This window comes from Dendropsophus ebraccatus, chromosome 15, assembly GCF_027789765.1.
Source record: "Dendropsophus ebraccatus isolate aDenEbr1 chromosome 15, aDenEbr1.pat, whole genome shotgun sequence".
NCBI classification, from domain to species: Eukaryota; Metazoa; Chordata; class Amphibia; order Anura; family Hylidae; genus Dendropsophus; species Dendropsophus ebraccatus.
In genome coordinates this window covers 7,424,017-7,446,501 of record NC_091468.1, presented here as the reverse complement: position 1 = coordinate 7,446,501, position 22,485 = coordinate 7,424,017, and the positions used below count along the sequence as shown (strand labels likewise).

General features: G+C 45.6%; 1 protein-coding gene across 3 annotated transcripts in view; it reads right to left on the bottom strand.

Moving 5' to 3' along the window:
• Positions 1-2,649: 2,649 nt before the first annotated feature.
• UGP2 (UDP-glucose pyrophosphorylase 2) overlaps positions 2,650-22,485 on the bottom strand; it is a 63,284-nt gene continuing 43,448 nt past the window's right edge. For all 3 annotated transcript variants that reach the window (XM_069954744.1, XM_069954743.1, XM_069954741.1), the window contains exons 4-10: positions 16,334-16,519; positions 15,960-16,093; positions 13,456-13,753; positions 9,663-9,860; positions 9,305-9,547; positions 7,910-8,014; positions 2,650-3,021 (exon numbers count right to left, since the gene is read on the bottom strand). In XM_069954744.1, coding sequence (XP_069810845.1) covers positions 2,914-3,021; positions 7,910-8,014; positions 9,305-9,547; positions 9,663-9,860; positions 13,456-13,753; positions 15,960-16,093; positions 16,334-16,519 — 1,272 coding nt within the window. In that variant the 3' untranslated portion in view covers positions 2,650-2,913. The remainder of the gene's footprint in view (positions 3,022-7,909; positions 8,015-9,304; positions 9,548-9,662; positions 9,861-13,455; positions 13,754-15,959; positions 16,094-16,333; positions 16,520-22,485) is intronic.

The following is a 22,485-nucleotide window of genomic DNA, read 5'->3' as shown; positions in this document are numbered from 1 at the left end:
TCCTTATATACAGAGCCCTATATACAGTCTCCTTATATACAGAGCCCTATATAGTCTCCTTATATACAGAGCCCTATATACAGTCTCCTTATATACAGAGCCCTATATACAGTCTCCTTATATACAGAGCCCTATATATAGAGTCTCCTTATATACAGAGCCCTATATACAGTCTCCTTATATACAGAGCCCTATATAGTCTCCTTATATACACAGTCCTATATATACAGTCTCCTTATATACAGTCTCCTTATATACAGAGCCCTATATACACAGTCTCCTTATATACAGAGCCCTATATAGTCTCCTTATATACAGAGCCCTATATACAGTCTCCTTATATACAGAGCCCTATATAGAGTCTCCTTATATACAGAGCCCTATATAGAGTCTCCTTATATACAGAGCCCTATATACAGTCTCCTTATATACAGAGCCCTATATAGAGTCTCCTTATATACAGAGCCATATATACAGTCTCCTTATATACAGAGCCCTATATAGTCTCCTTATATACAGAGCCCTATATACAGTCTCCTTATATACAGAGCCCTATATACACAGCCCTATATATACAGTCTCCTTATATACAGAGCCCTATATAGTCTCCTTATATACAGAGCCCTATATACAGTCTCCTTATATACAGAGCCCTATATACAGTCTCCTTATATACACAGCCCTATATATACAGTCTCCTTATATACACAGCCCTATATATACAGTCTCCTTATATACAGAGCCCTATATACACAGTCTCCTTATATACAGAGCCCTATATACAGTCTCCTTATATACAGAGCCCTATATAGTCTCCTTATATACAGAGCCCTATATACACAGTCTCCTTATATACAGAGCCCTATATAGTCTCCTTATATACAGAGCCCTATATACAGTCTCCTTATATACAGAGCCCTATATAGAGTCTCCTTATATACAGAGCCCTATATACACAGTCTCCCTATATACAGAGCCCTCTATAGTATCCTTATATACAGAGCCCTATATACAGTCTTCTTATATACAGAGCCCTATATACACAGTCTCCTTATATACAGAGCCCTATATACAGTCTCCTTATATACAGAGCCCTATATACACAGTCTCCTTATATACAGAGCCCTATATAGTCTCCTTATATACAGAGCCCTATATACAGTCTCCTTATATACAGAGCCCTATATACAGTCTCCTTATATACAGAGCCCTATATACAGTCTCCTTATATACAGAGCCCTATATACAGTCTCCTTATATACAGAGCCCTATATAGTCTCCTTATATACAGAGCCCTATATACAGTCTCCTTATATACAGAGCCCTATATAGTCTCCTTATATACAGAGCCCTATATATACACAGTCTCCTTATATACAGAGCCCTATATACAGTCTCCTTATATACAGAGCCCTATATACAGTCTCCTTATATACAGAGCCCTATATACAGTCTCCTTATATACAGAGCCCTATATACACAGCCTCCTTATATACAGAGCCCTATATAGTCTCCTTATATACAGAGCCCTATATACAGTCTCCTTATATACAGAGCCCTATATAGTCTCCTTATATACAGAGCCCTATATACACAGTCTCCTTATATACAGAGCCCTATATACACAGTCTCCTTATATACAGAGCCCTATATATAGAGTCTCTTTATATACAGAGCCCTATATACAGAGCCCTATATACAGTCTCCTTATATACAGAGCCCTATATAGTCTCCTTATATACAGAGCCCTATATAGAGTCTCCTTATATACAGAGCCCTATATACAGTCTCCTTATATACAGAGCCCTATATACACAGCCTCCTTATATACAGAGCCCTATATAGTCTCCTTATATACAGAGCCCTATATACAGTCTCCTTATATACAGAGCCCTATATAGTCTCCTTATATACAGAGCCCTATATACACAGTCTCCTTATATACAGAGCCCTATATACACAGTCTCCTTATATACAGAGCCCTATATATAGAGTCTCTTTATATACAGAGCCCTATATACAGTCTCCTTATATACAGAGCCCTATATAGTCTCCTTATATACAGAGCCCTATATACAGTCTCCTTATATACAGAGCCCTATATACAGTCTCCTTATATACAGAGCCCTATATATAGAGTCTCCTTATATACAGAGCCCTATATACAGTCTCCTTATATACAGAGCCCTATATATAGTCTCCTTATATACAGAGCCCTATATACAGTCTCCTTATATACAGAGCCCTATATACAGTCTCCTTATATACAGAGCCCTATATACAGTCTCCTTATATACAGAGCCCTATATACAGTCTCCTTATATACAGAGCCCTATATAGAGTCTCCTTATATACAGAGCCCTATATACAGTCTCCTTATATACAGAGCCCTATATACAGTCTCCTTATATACAGAGCCCTATATACAGTCTCCTTATATACAGAGCCCTATATACAGTCTCCTTATATACAGAGCCCTATATATAGAGTCTCCTTATATACAGAGCCCTATATACAGTCTCCTTATATACAGAGCCCTATATATAGAGTCTCCTTATATACAGAGCCCTATATACAGTCTCCTTATATACAGAGCACTCTGCTTCCTGTCGCCCTCAGAGATGTCAGTAAGAATCAGCAGCCACCAGGTTGGGTTTGTCCTTTTATTGTTCACAATTCGGGACGTATTGCACATTACCAGGTATATTATCTCTTATTACACTACCAGATAGTTTATTTATTGCTTCCAAATATAAGTCGGGGCTTTTTCTTCTTAAATAAAGACTATAGAGAACACAGACAGGGACAATACTGAGAGCGGGGATCAGCAAGATCAGCGAGTGACCGGCCGCCTGTGTTACTATGTACATCATATGTATAAGGACGAGGTGCAGGGACGTTGCTGCCGCTGGATCAGTGGTCCAGGATCCGCAGGTTTCCAGACACTATCTTGTTCTCTAATACTGCTCCGGGGGGGATGTCGATCCGGTCACCGTGGTTCGCAATGATAATCACTGTGCCCTGAGGGAAGAAGGAAGGAGAAGGTTATTGTGGCCGGTCCCTATGGGCTCTGGTCTATTATAAGGCTGTGTTCACACAACATATTTTTTATGACAAAAATGGCCGTTCTGGTCACAGAAAAATGTGTTGCATTGAAGTTGATGCACATGAGGTACATGGCAATTATTTATGGCCGTTGTGCATTGTAATCAATGCAGTTTTCACAGCAACAACGGCCGTTGTCAGTACGCTGCTTGAACGTAGCCTAAATTTTCTCACAGGAGATCATCAAGGCCCATAGCATCATAATGATTGATAGATAGACAGACAGACAGACAGACAGATAGATATAGAGAGAGAGATAGAGAGAGAGAGACAGACAGAGAGAGAGATCAGGAGCCTGAAGCTTTATTGGCGTCTGAGGCTTGGAGAACGGCCATAATAACAGGTGGTGACAAGTCTTGGGACGCGGTTAGAACAATCGCCGCCGCCGGCAAGACTGAGCACCGGAGCTGCCATATACCCTGAGTGCAACTGGCCTACAAGGAACTGACCTGGATAACACTACGGAGAGGAGCAGCAGGCTTCTACATAGAGAAAAACTGAAGATTATGACTAAAGGAGATTATAGATACACCGTCCCAGACTGCCAGCACCACGTACAGCGCCACGCTGCCGATTATAGGGGCTTATAACCAGGATTCTAAAACTAACGCCACCCTCTGTCCTCAGGTTGTGCCTGGTATTACAGCTCGGCTCCTTTTACTTCATAATGGAACTGAGCTGCAATACCGCTCACAGCCTGAGGACAGGAGAGGCGCTGTTTCTATAGGGAGCAGTTATGTTCTGAGTTACAGTGACCGCACTCACCAGATTCTCTCGTTTAGAGGCTTTATTTAGGCAAAAACCAGCAGGGCTACAATCAAGCGAACAAACGGCAAGCGATGGCCGTTTCACGTGACAGCACTTTTTTCGCCTCGTATCGATGCAAGCCGGAAGAAGCAATGTGACGTGAAATGGCCGAGAAGATGTGGTGAGTGCCGTCACTGTGTCTATCGGTGAGGTTTGCATACATACTCGTATTGACCGAGCACCGACTACTGTTACGTGGGACCTAACGGGACTGACGCCACAGGCTATCGCTGCACTCTATGTGAATGACGGTCCCTTCTCCTTTCTTCTATTGTGAAGCTGCATGTTATACGCTGATCCCTTCTATACTGATGAATACAGAAGAGGAGCATGTACCGGGTATAAGAGGTTACGGTGCATTTACGGTAAGGCTGCCCTGTGATGAATTCTTAAAGGGATTCTGTCAGCTGTAATTCATTTTCTAAACTGCTGGCACTGTTAGATGCTGTTAGGAGAAGGAGACACCCGGTGCCATTATATATCCAGCTGTGCTTCCAGAACATAGAGAAATGCTTCTCTGATACAGAGTTGTTCTAAGCCCCTGATCTGCTGCAAGCTGTATGATTAACACCTGGAAGTCCCTGCAGGGTCAGGGATGGGAGGGGGAGACATTACAGCAGGATCAGGGATGGGAGACGTTACAGCAGTCAGGGATGAGGAGGGGGAGACCTTACAGCAGGGTCAGGAATAGGAGGGGGAGATGTTACAGCAGTCAGGGATGGGAGGGGGAGACATTACAGCAGGATCAGGAATGGGGAGGGGGAGACATTATAGCAGGATCAGGAATGGGGAGGGGGAGACATTACAGCAGTGTTAGGGATGGGAGAAGACTTTACAGCAGGGTCAGGGATGGGAGGGGGAGACTTTTACAGCAGGGTCAGGGATGGGAGGGGGAGGGAGGAGACATTACAGCGTGCTGCACTTCCGCAGCTCAGGACACTCTCACTCTTCTCTACGTTCTGGGAGTACAGCTGGATATATGAATGATACCATGTGTCTCCTTGAGCTGTCAGCTATCTACGGGCCTTATTACACGGCCGGGCAGTAATGTAAACAAACACTGATCTGCAGCTCGTGCTTTAAAAGTGTAAAATAACATTTATACCTACCTGTCTGCGCTCCTGGTGTCCTCCATCCTTCTGCACGATCCTCGCAGCCGCCGGTATAACTCCATAGCCGATCTCTGAAGTGACAATCCGCTAACCAATCACTGGTCGCTGCGCTGTGACATTGTGACCAGTGATTGGTGAGCGGATTGTCACTTCAGAGATTGGCTATATAGAGTTATACCGGCGGCTGCGAGGATCTGGCAGAAGCATGGAGGACACCGGGAGCGCAGACAGGTAAGTATAAAATGTTTTTTATTTGCATTGTGCGCCCAGCAGCCAATGGATTTTAGGCTGGAATAAACGACAATGATCAGATTATGGCAGATTATCGATCCGGTGTAATAGGACCCCAAGGCTATATTTACACAGCCTGGAACCATACAAGGATGCAAACAAGCAATGATCAGTGAGATTGGCGCTCGCTTCCATTGGCTTTACACAGCACAACAAATCCAGCGGTCGGGCTGCAAGAACAATGCTTTTATTATTCATGCGGCCATAGAAACTGACAGCACAGATATGTATAAAGGCTATACTGTACATAGAGAGTATACTGTACATACAGGATGTGTATATAGAATATACTGTACATAGAGGAGGTGTATATAGGGTATACTGTACATAGAGGAGGTGTATATAGGCTATACTGTACATAGAGAAGGTGTATATAGGCTATACTGTACATACAGGATGTGTATATAGGGTATACTGTACATAGAGGAGGTGTATATAGGGTATACTGTACATAGAGGTGTATATAGGATATACTGTACATACAGGAGGTGTATATAGGGTATACTGTACATACAGGAGGTGTATATAGGGTATACTGTACATACAGGAGGTGTATATAGGGTATACTGTACATACAGGAGGTGTATATAGGGTATACTGTACATACAGGAGGTGTATATAGGATATACTGTACATACAGGAGGTGTATATAGGATATACTGTACATACAGGAGGTGTATATAGGATATACTGTACATATAGGAGGTGTATATAGGATATAAGGTACATATAGGATGTGTATATATCTGTGCTATCACACATGCAGTGTATACTCACAATCTGAGACCCTCCCCACCTCCCACAACCAGTAGATGGGCACCATAGACTTCTGTCTCCTAGGACCAATGGAAGCCCTGGCATACAGAGCACACATATGAGCGCAGAGGGACCGTGTACCGTTCCTCCCTAGTACATGTCTGACGGTCAGGCTCCCGACCCGCGGCTGCACAATCTCCCATGTGGTCGCTATCCTGCAGCGCTCTGAAGTCTGTTACTGACCACTTTGAAATGGCGGATCATGAAGGGGTTAATAATGACAGCCACCTTACAGGGCTTGTGTTGACTTCTGCCGGATCAATAATGTAGGATCATAAATCGGACTTAATGGACTTTTGTCCTTGATCTCCTAACAGACAACATAGCCAGGTAATGTGAAGCAATGCTGGCCTCTGTCGCTGACATGTGAACCCTTAAAAGGGGTTATCCAGGATTAGAAACAATGCTGCTTACTACCAAAAACAGCGTCACCCTTGTCCTCAGGTTGTGCATGGTATTGCAGCTTGGGTCTATACAAGGCTGTAATACCACACACAACCTGAGGACAAGAGTGGCGATGTTTCTGGAAGAAAGCCACTTCAAGCCACTATCTGGAAGATAACCACTTCAACACATTTTTACATTCATAGCAGATCACATCGCAGAGCCCTGATGGTTACCAGACAGATTTGTCCCTTTGTAGAGGGAGACTTTTCTGTCTGAAGCCCTGTAGATGCTGCGGCCATGCTCATCGCAGTATCTATGGGGTTAATGGTCAGCACAGGAGCGCTGCTCAGGTGCTCACGGTTGCGGCTGGTCCCACCATGGATGGCACAGGCACAGCTTCTGTGCCTGTGTCATCCTGGGAATGTTAATTTATTGTGCAAAGGTGAAAAGGGATTAAACAGATTAAGGGTACAAACCCACTAGACGTATTTGCTGCGTGAATCAGTCTTAAAAATAAGCAGGCAAAACGCAGGTTGGCTTTATACAATTGTTCTGCGTTAAAATACGCAATTGCGTATTTTTGAAGCGTGAAGCTACATACGTTTTTCACACAGGTTGTTAACAACTGATGCTTTGCTAACAACAAGCTTCACGCTTCAAAAATACGCAATTGCGTATTTTAACGCATTCACAGAACACAGAACAATTGTATAAAGCCAACCTGCGTTTTGCCTGCTTATTTTTAAGACTGATTCACGCAGCAAATACGTCAAGTGGGTTTGTACCCTAAAAAAGATTTTTGGTGACTTTTTTTTTAAATTATTATTATAAAATAATCCTGATATCTTGCAGTTCTCATTCTCACCACTGGGGCTAAAACTAAGCTGAGACTTCCTGTTGTGTCTGTGGTGATAAGAGGAGGCTGCTGTAAAGTGATCTGTACAGCATTGCAGCGTCATCTGACACCAGTAGATAGAGGAGACAATAGCAGCTCCCTGTGGAATGACCTCATCACAGGTCACAGAGAGCTCAGTAATGTCTCACAGTCATCTCAAGGGGACCGAGTCTGTCTATTTTCATCTATGTCCATGAGTCTTGCTGTAAAGCATGTCACTAAATGCTGTTAAGAACAGCCCAGGCAATATGGCCACCCCCATAAAAATATACAAAAAGGGAAATAGAAAAAAAAATAAAAAATAGTCAGAAAATAGAAACAGATTAGAATTTGACTCAGTAAAAGAAATTCCAGGCGACACATTCCCTTTAAACAATGGCCTATTGTTTGTTTTTCAGACTCATACTACACCTCCATTGTCCTGAACATTAACATTTTTCATAGTGAAAGGCGAGTGATGCAACAATAGCGGCCGACCTGCCGGGTCCGTACACACCTTCAGCACAACGTTCTTCCCAAAGGTCACGTCTCCGGACACAGTGAGATGATCCAGCTCCAGCATATCCGGAATACTCTCAAACCTCTTCAAGTAGTCCTGCACCTAAAAACAAACAAAGGAGCGACGTCACCCGGCGCAAATGTCACATGACTGGTGCAAAAGGACGGCTACGCCTGACCTGCTGAGATTGCAGATCACTGAGGTTACAGCTGCCCCCATGGGAGAGAAGTGACGCGTATAATAACATACTGGTGGCCGCTGATATAGTAAAAGGTAACATACGTGTCATTTATGGCCATATTACAGCGGTCACACGAGGCAGAGAGGACATGGCTACCACTGCTCCCCCATACTACTGGAGATAAATGGTGGCAGAGGCGGCTGCTGATCACTAATGTGGAAGAATATATAATGTGCCTTAAAGGGATTGTTCACCAAAAATGTTTTCTTTCAAATCAACTGGTGTCAGAAATTGCCAAAGATTTGTAATTTACTTCTATTAAAAAATCCCCAGTCTTCTAGTACTTATCAGCTGCTGTATGTCCTGCAGGAAGTGGTGTATTCTCTCCAGTCTAACACAGTGCTCTCTGCTGCCACCTCTGTCCGTGGCAGGAACTGTCCAGAGCAGCAGCAAATCCCCATAGAAAACCTCTCCTGCTCTGGACAGTTCCTGACATGGACAGAGGTGGCAGCAGAGCGACTGGAGAGAATACACCACTTCCTGCAGGACATACAGCAGCTGATAAGTACTGGAAGGCTGGAGATATTTTAATAGAACTAAATTACAAATCTCTGACATTTTCTAACAGTTGATTTGAAAGGAAAACATTTTTTTGGAGAACAACCAGAGGAAAAAAGGACTGAGGAGTTATAAAGGTCAAAACTGGATAGTGTAACATGGAGGCATCCGCCTGAGCCGCAGTCCTGCCCCTACAAAGAGCACGGCCACAGGGGTACAAGTGCTGGAGAGGACGGGGAAGGCTGCAGCAGCCACACACAGGGACCCCTATAATCAGCTGATCGCCAGGATGGACCCCCAATGATCTAACACTGACAGACAAACTATAGAGGGATATTTCCATCTCAGCTATAGGATAGGGGATCAGAGACGATAGCTGAGGGTCCAACTGCTTGGACCCCCACTGAGGCAGAGAACGGACACAAGATTCCCGCCATTGCTGGAGTTCAGGCCGCAGAGGCACAGTCAGCACTCCATTCCTTGCTGGGTGATGGCGTCCCTATGGATTGGGGGGTCCCGGCAGTCAGACCCCTAGAGATCGGCACCTTATCCCCCCCCCCAATCCTATGCTAAGAAAAAGGGACAAGCTCACATGGAGATAGATAGTGGATAAGCAGGCAGACAGCAGGTGTGACTTCATGTTTGGCGCTTACCTTGGTGAATGAGCTCCCCAGCTTGACCAGCGGCACGGTGGGGAATTCTCTCTTCTCGCTCATGGTCAGTGATCCGGCGTTAAGGCTGTACAGGTTGGACATGACCAAAAGCAGATCCGACGTCGTCTTTACGGGCAGGAAACGGCTTCGAGGAACATTGATGCCCAAAGAGTTCTCAAAACTCTTCACGGCGGCTCCCACGGCAGTCTCCAGCTGGATGACATTCAGGCCTCCATCCAGGGTCTGTAAGGTCAATGGCAGCAGGTTACTTATCCTGTACAGCCGAGGCTCTCACCCCTGACACCGCATACACAGACATAATAACAGAACATACAGGGAAGAGACTGGCAGGCCTTACCTTGGGGTTCACTATGATCTCCATGTCTATGGCGTTGGCCTCCTGCAGCCTCTTGATGGCCGACAGCGAGATCCACAGGTTGTTTGTGTTGAATATCTTAAATTTCGACACTGATTTAAACTCATCCACGTGAGGTTTTGGAACCTGAGCGATCTCCACCAGACGCAGCTTTCCTTCATACTGAGTGAGCGTGCCTCCCTGAGGGTGAGTGAGAAAAGGAGAGGGTGAGTGAGGGAAGGAGAGAGGGAGCTCCGGGTGAGTACAACAATATACAGAGAAGACAATGCTAAAGTCCCCACAACCCAAGACAGGGGGGGGGGGGGGGGGGGGGGGGGGGGAGGGTTATGGTTTTATCTGTGTCTGTCTATCAGTATAGTTCTATACCATACAGTCTGTCTGCACAGTTCTACACCATACAGTCTGTCTGTCAGTATAGTTCTATACCATACCGTCCGTCTGTCAGTACAGTTCTATACCATACCGTCTGTCTGCACAATTCTACACCATACCGTCTGTCTGTCTGTCAGTATAGTTCTATACCATACAGTCTGTCAGTCAGTACAATTGTACACCATACCGTCTGTCTGTCAGTACAGTTCTACACCATACCGTCTGTCAGCACAGTTCTACACCATACCGTCTGTCAGCACAGTTCTACACCATACCGTCCGTCTGTCAGTACAGTTCTACACCATACCGTCTGTCAGTACAGTTCTACACCATACCGTCTGTCTGTCAGCACAGTTCTACACCATACCGTCTGTCAGCACAGTTCTACACCATACCGTCCGTCTGTCAGTACAGTTCTATTTTTGCCACTTAACAACTGACCTTTAAAAATACAAATAAAAAAGTACAAAAACGGCACCAAGCCTCTCCAGTCCGGGTCACTCCTATATAATAATGGCACATCAATTGTGTAAAACAGTGCGTCTCCGAGGCTGCGACAAATTTATAATAGTCCATGCGCCATTTTGATGAATTTGGTGTATGGAAAAGATAAAAACCAGACACAAGCGCGCTTAGAACTACTGTGATGAATTCCACCCAAAGCATCAATAGTAATGGTGGCCAATTGGCCGTATAGCCGAGCAGACGCGTTCTGATGAGACCCCCGGCGGAGCCCTCCCAGCAGATGATGATATTAGAGGGAAGGATTGGAGTGCGTGAGGGATCGGGCACAGTGAATGTCATCAGTGTTACTAGGTGGATCAGAAACCTGTTATAACGCAGGATTGTGCAGATCTTAAAGGGAACCAGTTAGCACAATTGCGCTGATAAAGCTCCCGGCCGTGTTACATAGATTGTGTACTGGGGTTTTCCTGCCAACAGGCGGAGAGCCAGGACAGGTTCCATCCCAGACTCCTGATCACGTCGCTCTGCACGCACCGCGCACCTGATTACAGGATGTTTTGCTGGGATGTAAAGCTACGAAGGAAGAAACACCAGATACAGGTTGGGGAGCCGTTAGGGTCAGGTGCGCGGTGCGTGCAGAGCGACGTGATCAGGAGTCTGGGATGGAACCTGTCCTGGCTCTCCGCCTGTTGGCAGGAAAACCCCAGTACACAATCTATGTAACACGGCCGGGAGCTTTATCAGCGCAATTGTGCAAACTGGTTCTCTTTAAGATTGTCATATAAACCAATCACAGCGCAGCTTTCATTTCTCATATTGCTTCTGTAAAATAAAACCTGACCTGTGATTGGTTACTGCGGATAATGAAAGTGCTGCACAACTGTGTCCGCTATAGTATCCCTGTACTGTGACATCACTGTGTGTACTATCCCTGTACTGTGACATCACTGTGTGTAGTATCCCCCCTGTACTGTGACATCACTGTGTGTATTATCCCCCCTGTACTGTGACATCACTGTGTGTAGTATCCCCCCTGTACTGTGACATCACTGTGTGTATTATCCCCCCTGTACTGTGACATCACTGTGTATTATCCCTGTACTGTGACATCACTGTGTGTATTATCCCTGTACTGTGACATCACTGTGTATTATCCCTGTACTGTGACATCACTGTGTGTATTATCCCCCTGTACTGTGACATCACGGTGTGGATTATCCCTGTACTGTGACATCACTGTGGATTATCCCTGTTCTGTGACATCACTGTGGATTATCCCTGTACTGTGACATCACGGTGTGGATTATCCCTGTACTGTGACATCACTGTGTGGATTATATCCCTGTACTGTGACATCACTGTGTGGATTATCTCTATGTAATATAAATGTTCTTGCATCTTCAGTGCACCGGTCATGATAGAACACATGTCACATGCACAGCTCAAATGATTGTTATGACGTCGCCCAGTTTAGGATCTGAGGAGACAAGTTGCAGTGGTGCCAGTGCAGAATACTGGTGTGGATGTGAGTACGATTGACATAGAGGGCCCTGGATACCACTGGTGGCTTATTACAAGCCACACAATAAAAAGGATTCACAATTTGCAAAGCAATTATAATATAATACAGTTATAATCATATAATATTTGCTTTGCAAACTGTGAAGCCTTTTTATTGTGCCCATCTGAAGGCAAGTATTATAGATGTGTCAGATACAGCGGCTGTATCCTCCCATGTGTCAGATATAGCGGCTGTATCCTCCCAGGTGTCAGATATAGCGGCTGTATCCTCAGAGATTTCAGATATAGCAGCTGTATCCTCCCATGTGTCAGATATAGCAGCTGTATCCTCCCATGTGTCAGATATAGCAGCTGTATCCTGTGATGTGTCAGTTATACCTGCTGTCTCCTCCCATTTGTCAGATAAAGCGGCTGTATCCTCCCAGGTGTCAGATATAGTGGCTGTATCCTCCCAGGTGTCAGATATAGCAGCTGTATCCTGTGATGTGTCAGTTATAGCTGCTGTCTCCTCCCATGTGTCAGATATAGCGGCTGTATCCTCCCATGTGTCAGATATAGCGGCTGTATCCTCCCAGGTGTCAGATATAGCGGCTGTATCCTCCCAGGTGTCAGATATAGCGGCTGTATCCTCAGAGATTTCAGATATAGCAGCTGTATCCTCCCATGTGTCAGATATAGCGGCTGTATCCTCCCAGGTGTCAGATATAGCAGCTGTATCCTCCCAGGTGTCAGTTATAGCTGCTGTCTCCTCCCATGTGTCAGATAAAGCGGCTGTATCCTCCCAGGTGTCACATAAAGCGGCTGTATCCTCCCAGGTGTCAGATATAGCGGCTGTATCCTCCCAGGTGTCAGATATAGAGGCTGTATCCTCCCAGGTGTCAGATATAGCGGCTGTATCCTCCCAGGTGTCAGATATAGCGGCTGTATCCTTCCAGGTGTCAGATATAGTGGCTGTATCCTCCCAGGTGTCAGATATAGCGGCTGTATCCTCCCAGGTGTCAGATATAGCGGCTGTATCCTCCCAGGTGTCAGATATAGCGGCTGTATGCTCCCAGGTGTCAGATATAGCGGCTGTATGCTCCCAGGTGTCAGATATAGTGGCCGTATCCTCCCAGGTGTCACATATAGCGGCTGTATCCTCCCAGGTGTCAGATATAGCGGCTGTATCCTCCCAGGTGTCAGATATAGCGGCTGTATGCTCCCAGGTGTCAGATATAGCGGCTGTATGCTCCCAGGTGTCAGATATAGTGGCCGTATCCTCCCAGGTGTCACATATAGCAGCTGTATCGTCCCAGGTGTCAGATATAGCGGCTGTATCCTCCCAGGTGTCAGATATAGTGGCCGTATCCTCCCAGGTGTCACATATAGCAGCTGTATCGTCCCAGCTAACAATGTACAATCACCCAATGCTAATTACCTTGACATCCGCCCTTGTCTTGTCTGTGACCTCCATGACAAATTCACAGCGCTTTCCATTTGGTGGATTCAGGAGGTGATTGAGGATGTAGAGGTCGACAGTAGCACCAAGATTATCAATGTTAGAGACAAATATATACTCTTTTCCTTCATCTATGAGAGTATCCAAAAGTCCTGAATTGTAAAAGCTGGCATAGATATCACCGTGGCCCGGGGGATACCAGGCTTCAGCATTCTCCACTGAGTAGGACAAGTCCTTGGCTATGGGTAATAAGGATTCCTTATTGATTCTTGGGTACCTATAAAAGAAAGTATGTGGGTTAGAAAATGTATCACTGTTTTGTGCAGCTGATCCAGAGATCTCCTCCTGAATAACATGGACAATAAGTAGTCCTCTCCATTATGTGCATGAGCTCAACAGTCCTGGATATTCATGAGAAACAAAAAAATTCCGCCCATCAGCCTGTTTGGCCCTTAGCACTGAGCCTTGTATGTCAGACAGGAAGGAGTGGGGTTGGGAGAAGGCTTGCAGGGAAGGAGGAATGGGGGAGGGAGGAGGCTTGCAGGGAAGGAGGAGTGGGGGAGGGAGGAGGCTTGCAGGGAAGGAGGAGTGGGGGAGGGAGGAGGCTTGCAGGGAAGGAGGAGTGGGGGAGGGAGGCATGCAGGCAGGCAGGGAAGAGTTGGGGAGGGAGGAGGCATGCAGGGAGGAAGGAGTGGGGGAGAGTGGAGGCATACAGGGAGGGAGGAGGCATGCAGAGAAGAAGGAGTAGGGGAGGGAGGAGGCATGCAGGGAGGAGTGGGGGAGGGAGGAGGCATGCAGGGAAGGAGGAGTAAGGGAGGGAGGAGGCATGCAGGGAGGAGTAGGGGAGGGAGGAGGCATGCAGGCTGCAACTAAGTACCTGAGATAGAGAGATTTTTTTTTTTTTTTACGTTGCAAGTAGCCATCGGCTATAAGACAGGTATGTCTTATCCCATGTATTTTGTGGATCGGCAAAAGAAAATAAGGGGGAGGGGTGGCATAAAATGATGTCACTAGGTGTCCAAACCAGCCAGGAGGAGCTTAAGTGGTGATGTCACAGAATGGGGGACAACAATTGCGGATAGTTTTGCAGAGTGCTTCGGTGTTCTTCACAAAATGCAGAAGCTCCCATAGACTTCTACTGGAGTTGTCTGTAACACATTACAACCTGTCCTATTTTTTGCGTTGCGGAGTGCGAATCTGCATGTTTACAGGATGTATGAATGGCACCACAGTGATTAATGGGTTATAAATAGAGATGAGCGAACCGGGTTCGAGTCGATCCGAACCCGAACGATCGGTATTTGATTAGCTGGGGCTGCTGAACTTGGATAAAGCTCTAAGGTTGTCTGGAAAACATGGATACAGCCAATGACTATATCCATGTTTTCCACATAGCCTTAGGGCTTTATCCAACTTCAGCAGCCACCGCTAATCAAATGCAGAACGTTCGGGTTCGGATGGACTCCAGCATGCTCCAGGTCCGCTCATCTCTAGTTGTAAAGGATTCAGTATTTGCTGATCAGCATTTAAACCCCACTAAGGCCTCATTCACACATCAGTATTTGGTAAAGGCCACAGAATCTGCTGCGACATGCTACCCCGTGACACAGCTGCTTGAAGAAGGAGGAAATCCCTTTAACATCGTTCCTATCACTCAGGCACAACAAATAAGAAAAATGAATATTTCATGGACTGGCAGGAAACTGACAGCCGCCCGAGATCAGCCCGGCTGCTAACCTGAGCGCCTGTATCCTCCTCAGACATTCCATGCTGGTTACACGGATGTAAGACGATCTGCACGTTCTCGGGATCTGCGCACAATTTCCTCCTTTGAGGTTTGTAAGAAAATATTCAGGACACTGGTCAGTAACTCATCCATTTACTGAATAATTAATACAGCCTGTTCCTGGGCCCCGGAGCTGGAGGCGGCTTATCACGCAGGTCCGGGCTCTCCGGACGGACGTGGGGAGGGAAGGTCGTATGAAGGACACAGTTGTTGCAGTCATGTGAACCATAGAACTGCCAGGCCCAATTCTGATTCTTTATTATCCTTTGATTGGTTTTTGATTTATGGTATATTTACGCCTCTGTAATTTTGCAGATGACTGTACTGTAATGGTGTATTCCTTTATGTATCTGGGCCTAGTAACATACCTTAAAGGGATACACCGGCAAAAATCTTTTTCTTTCAATGGTTTCAGAAAGTTATACAGAGTTTTAATTTACTTCTATTTGAAAATATCCAGTCATCCAGTACTTATCAGCTGCTGCATGAAGTGGTGTATACTTTCCAGTCTGACACAGTGCTCTCTGCTGCCACCTCTGTCCATGTCAGGAACTGTCCAGAGCAGCAGCAAATCCCCATAGAAAACCTCTCACAGAAAGCAACAGCTGAGAACTGGAAATGCACTGAATAAAATCAAAGAGATAAAAGGGTTAAAAAAAAACACAAACACAATTGTCCCTGTGAGGCCAGGACTGACCTGCTCTGGTTAAAGGTGTGGATCTTCACCCGGCAGTGGCTGTACTTCTGCAGGATTTTCTTAGTGTCTTCATCAGTATTGAAGGAATTCATCAGCACCAGCGGCACCTCAGTATTGTACGTTTTGTTCAAGTGCTAAAATGGTGAAAATGACAAATATCCTGATATATACTATCTGTATACTGACTATATCTATATCCTGACTATACATATATATACATACACACACACACACACACACATACATACCTCTTTCTCTATATGTGTGTATATTATATATATATATATATATTATATATAATATATATATATATGTATACATACATACATACACACACACACACACTGAATATATAGGGGATATATCCCGCTCACCTCTATTTGTTTCACAGTCAGATCCAGGAAGGTGTTCTCATTCCGGACCCCTATCAGGCTTTTGGGGCCCTTACAGCCCATGCTGGTTCCCAGGCCGCCATTCAGCTTCACCACCACCAGCTTGTTAAGGACAGAGGCAAAGTTATCCGGCAGCCCGCGGCCCTTTATCTTCTCATACGGCTGGATCTAGTGAGGGAGGAGAAAGAGACAACTTATAGAGAACTATTTCCTGATCTTACAATCATAGGTAAAAAATTAAAAACGGAAAAAAAGAAACACAGGTTTGAAGTCATGGTGCTTAATGATGTATGAAGACAAGTTTATGTAACTTGTCAGCACCTAAAACGGTTACGGTTACATATGTGATGGACACGAATTACATCATGTAAAAACCATGAAGAATGTCAGGCCCGGGATCAGTATGTACAGCACAGGCCCGGGATCAGTATGTACAGCACAGGCCCGGGATCAGTATGTACAGCACAGGCCCGGGATCAGTATGTACAGCACAGGCCCGGGATCAGTATGTACAGCACAGGCCCGGGATCAGTATGTACAGCACAGGCCCGGGATCAGTATGTACAGCACAGGCCCGGGATCAGTATGTACAGCACAGGCCCGGGATCAGTATGTACAGCACAGGCCCGGGATCAGTATGTACAGCACAGGCCCGGGATCAGTATGTACAGCACAGGCCCGGGATCAGTATGTACAGCACAGACGCTCCCTTACACCCCAGGAATGCGGCTCTCACACCCAACGTGACGTCTTATAGTAGACAACCTCAAATGACAGAAACTCATCAAGACTGTGACTAAGTATACAGAAAGTAAGAGGAGAAAATAAAGTGTAAACTGCGAGAGGGAGGAAATGACGAAACCCGACCTGAATCTTCCATTACTCAATAGACCGACATCACCGAGCCCCCCCCTATTATTCGGGCAGGGTTGGGTGAGATTTACTAGAAATTGTGTAATATTTCTCCAAACTTTAGTCATCAATCTTCCAAAATCCCAGAGAATTAGAGGGCAGCACCAGTACTGAATGTCCTTCATACTATTCCCCGATACCATGAGAAATGCCTGCCGCAGACAGCCGCTCCCAGTTATACGGCCAGCCGTCAGCTATAACACTGTGGGAGGCCTCAGACTTTCTTACATTTTTCTGTTGCATCTGCAGATGTTATTGCTTCCATATGGGCAGCCATTTGTTTCTCCTTAGCAGATATTAGAGGGGATCTCCAATCTGGATAATACCTTCTGAAAATGAAGCTTTGGCTTCTCTAACCATGGCAAATAAAGTGTAGTATTACCTGGCACCATTAACAGGGTTGTCCAGCCCGATAACAAGGGGATTGATTTAACAATGAAATTGATCACATATTACAAATATAAAAGTCTAGTATGATGGCCGCGCCGCTGTCCTGCTATCTTCTGTGGATGAGCTCCACATTCAGGTACACACAGAGAGGAAGCTTCCCGTCCTGTCCCTGGGTCAGCAGGAAAGGTTTTCTGCTGCTCTGGACAGTTCCTGACATGGACAGAGGTGGCAGCAGAGAGCACTGTGTCAGACTGGAGGAAATACACCACTTCCTGCAGGACATACAGCAGCTGACAAGTTATGGAAGATTTTGTTTAATAGAAGTAAATTGCAATTTTCTGGCACCAGTTGATTTGAAAGAACTTTTTTTTCTGGTGAACAACTTTTACACTTTCATATTACCAAATTCTAATAACACTTTGATATCCCTGGTGCCGCTAGAGCAGAAAAGCAACAGCCAGAAAACACAGGGGGCATGAGAACAACATGTGGCTGAACCACTGGATGGTCAGGGAACCCTGTATAATGACTGATGACCTGACTGATAAGTGTAATAATATATCCATGCACCCAAAGACATGTCCAGGTTCTATACAGCGGGAGGATGGCTCTTCAAACTCAAGTATTTAAAGTACCTTTTATTTTTCCGATTTTAATTATTACAGGGAACCTGTCACCCCCCGTGCCGGGGCAGAGCTGACCCCCTGGTGGAGACCCTTATACTTACCCCGCGCACGAAGTCCCGCTTCCGTTGCCGGGATATCGCTGTCAGAAGCCCATTAGCGAACGATTAACAATGGTTTTATGGTCAGCCTAAAAGATGCGATCAACAACACGAGCGATTTTTCAATTGTTGTCTGCATACACACAGAACGATAATAGTTTAAATTGAAACTACATAACGTTTTCCCTCACAATAATCGTTCTGTGTAATAGGGCGCGACGCCTGATAATGTGCGGTGTAGACAAGAGACCACTGATACATGTGTCGCCGATGTGTACAGGACAAGTAATACATGCCGTTTCTATACAGCAGGAATCTATGGAGGCCTCGGCCTGACTCCCGTATAATAATTTAACACATGTGGAAATGTTCCTTAAAAAGGAAGAATGCAGAACGTGCCTGTATCTTGTAGTAATAAATCTGGAGTCCGAGTGACTGCAGACGGAACTCATTTCCGGCCTCCATACCGAACATTGCCCAGAATTATCTCCAGCGACTTCTGACATCGCTGTTTAATAGAAAAGAAAGAAAAGCATTCGGCTCGGTGCCGCAATACAAATCGGCATCTGAGCCTGCACCGACGCCGCGGCCTTAAAACGTCAAGGAAAGGAGATTTGTCTGCTGATTACATTACAATGCTGGAGATTAAGCATAAGTGTTTGTTTTTTTATGTTATATGCTATATGGGAGGGGGAGCACAGGGGGGGCGCTATATACTACTGGAGAGCACAAAGCAGGGGTCTATATACTACTGAGGGAGCGCACAGGTGGGCGATATACTACTGGGGAGCGCACGAGGGGCTATATACTACTGGTTGAGCTCACAGGGGGCCATATGGGAGGGGGAGCATAGGCTGGGCTATATACTACTGGGGAGCGCACGAGGGGCTATATGCTACTGGTTGAGCTCACAGGGGGCTATATACTATTGGGGGAGAACACAGGGGAACTATATACTACTGGGGGAGCACACGGGGGCTATATACTACTGAGGAAGTGCACAGGGGGGGCAATATACTACTGGGGGAGCACACGGGGGGCTATATAAGGGCTGGTGAGATTAGTTAGTTTTCCCACTAATAAGCATCAATTCTGTATGTAAATAGTTCCACAACGTTTGTGAAAAGTAACAAAATACATTTACTACTGATGTTCAGCTCGGACCTTCACCTGACAATAGACCCCGGTAAGTGGACCCTCACTTGGCACCCCTGGTATACAGTACCAGTCTGGGCTCATAGGGTAGTGGTCTATAAATCCACTGCTGGACTGATTTTGCCTAAATTGCCATTTTGAATTATGGGGTCAATCATTTATAGAGGTTATGCCAAGATTAAGTTTTATCCACTAGTCACAGGATAGAGGGTAACTAGCTGATGAAAGAGTGACCCCCTCAAATCACAAGGTCAGAGGTCAAATGTCCCTTGTGTGTATGGTGCAGCACTGTGCAAGCTCAGTCACAGCCCAAACATGGAAAAACTGCAGCAATTTTGTAATGTATGAACGTACACAAGAATAACTGGTAAGCTAGGGGGCGATAGATAAGGGGGAAACCTATGAATGTCGGACTGGGGTATAGTCCACCTTAGCATTGTTCTCACAGCCGATTCTACGTAAGAGCTGCAATGGAGATGGTGGTGGACAGTAGAGGAGGCATGCTCCAGGCCTCTCAGAGGGAAATGGAACATTTAAAGGGGTTATCCAGCGCTACAAAAACATGGCCACTTTTCCCCCTACTGTTGTCTCCAGTTCAGGTGCGGTTTGCAATTAAACTCCATTTACTTCAATGGAACTGAGTTTCAAAACCCCACCCAAACTGGAGACAACAGTAGGGGGAAAGTGGCCATGTTTTTGTAGCGCTGGATAACCCCTTTAAGTCTCCAATGACCTAAAGAGATGTGATTTATGAAAGGATATATATTATTTGCATAAGTTATCATATATGAAACGTATACCCTTCACATTCATGGCAAAGAATTTGAACGCCTTCGTTTCTAAAGAGGAATCAGATTTGAAAGTAGCCAACAAGTGGCGCACCTGTAGAAATGTATAGAAATCTGTATGCGGTAAGCTCCATTTAGATTGCAATGTCTGGAATTTACCATCTATCAGCAGGTTATCCACTGACTATACCCAACGTCACGCCAGGATGATAGATCAGTGGCGCCAGATTGAGTTAGAGCAGGAAAAAGAGGTTTAGACCAGAAAGGCAATAAAAGCACTTGTTGCAATGTATACACAGTGCTACGTCATCGTTCTCTATCTGCACCCATGGAAGGTCCCCAGACCGACTCCACCAATCCTACAGTAGCTGTGTAGTAATCTCTTAGGATCGGTGCTCTTAACCCCCCCCCCCCCCAGCTAAAATATGTCGCTAGGGGCTGTCTGTTACCGGGCCATATAAATGTAGAGGCAATGCTCCAATGCTTTGGGCTCTGGAAGAGAAAAAAAGGAAGTTGGAACTGTAATTGGCAGGGTCCTAAACCAACATAGAAATTTAGGCAAAGGGAACATTTTAGAGGATGCGACCTTGCCTACCCAAGATATTTCTTGTTTGGATAGGGAGGTGGCCTCCTTGCAAATTTCGCTCAGAAAGGGTTCATAATTAGTGCGATATACTGATTAATAAATGGCAAGTAGCGTGACTTGCTCTTGATCTTGCTCTAAATGTGGATGGTGCATTTAGATCTTCCACTACATGATCCTCTAAATTCAGGGGCATAGCCTGTGTTTTTGCAAATTTAAATGATAGTACGATAATTTGCTAAATGTATAAATGTGGGACATGATTCGTGGTAGTGAGGTAAGTGGATGTGTCATAGATAAGATAAGGTCTTCCGCATGTAACAAAAGGACATGGGACCTACCACTAATAGTAACTCCTGATATAGATACTTTGGGCAAGTGGAGATTATTAAAATTAATGGGGACAAAAGGCACCATTGGTGGGTTCCATTGGTGAGTGCAAAGGCTGTGGACATGGCCCCTTTAGTAAAGACCATAGCAGTGGGTGTGGAGTACAGGGCCTCCATGGCTTTGAGAATATTGCCCATGAACCCCATGTGCTGGAGAACCAAGCAGGTGTATGACCATCGTAATCTGTCAAACGCCTTCTCGGCGTTGGGAGCTAATAATAAGGATAGGAGGCAATGTTTCTCAATGTGGTGTAAAACGTGGCTCAGGATCTGCCGTTCTTTGGGGTTGGGTATTTTCTCCAGGTATGGTGCTTAGTCTGTAGAGGCTCAGGATCTGCTGGTCTCTGGGGTTGGGCACTTCCTTCAGGTATGGTGCTTAGTCTGTAGAGGCTCAGGATCTGCTGGTTTCTGGGGTTGGGCACTTCCTTCAGGTATAGTGCTCAGTCTGTAGCGGTTCAGGATTTGTTAGTCCCTGGAGTTTGGTTTCTTTCAGGTACGGCACTCAGTCTATACTCCCTCTGCAGGTTCTGGCATATAACTGGTTTCTTTGACGTTCTTATGTCATTCCTCCAGATGCTGATATGTTCCTCTTTGCCCTCGTCTATCATCTTCTGGATTTGGCTTTTTCTCAATGTGTACTGGTTGGCGGCTTGGTCGGGCTGGGTTTGGGTGACTTGTTCCCAGGGGCTTTGTGTTCCTAGGGCTTCTTGTTGGAGCAAGGCTTTGTGATGGTACGAGCTGGGGCTGCTGTTACGTACATGGGCCTTAAATGATAGCGCCCTCTTCTGGATAGCGAGGTATAGTGGCAGGCACTGTTTGAGCTACTCCAGGGGGACTGGGAGAAGGTGTTTGCAGAATTCCAGGTGGAATATTTCTGTTGGCCCAGAGTCCCACTTTGACCAGTCTGGATATGTGTTGGGACCCCAGACTGTGTCTTTGACCCCAGATGTGCCATACAGAGGGTGATGATGCTGTTTAAGACTTTAAGCTAGACCCTTACTGGTAGTTTGACATGGGAGAGACAGCTTCTGATGGCATACAAGGTTTTGCGTGCCTTGTCCTTTAGTGTCTATATGACTTGTTTTTGTTAGTCTCTAAGTGGACAGTTGGTTAGAAGCTCTGTCCATCCATCCATCTATCTATCCATATCCACCCATCCATCCATCGCCCATCTATCCATCTCCCATCCATCC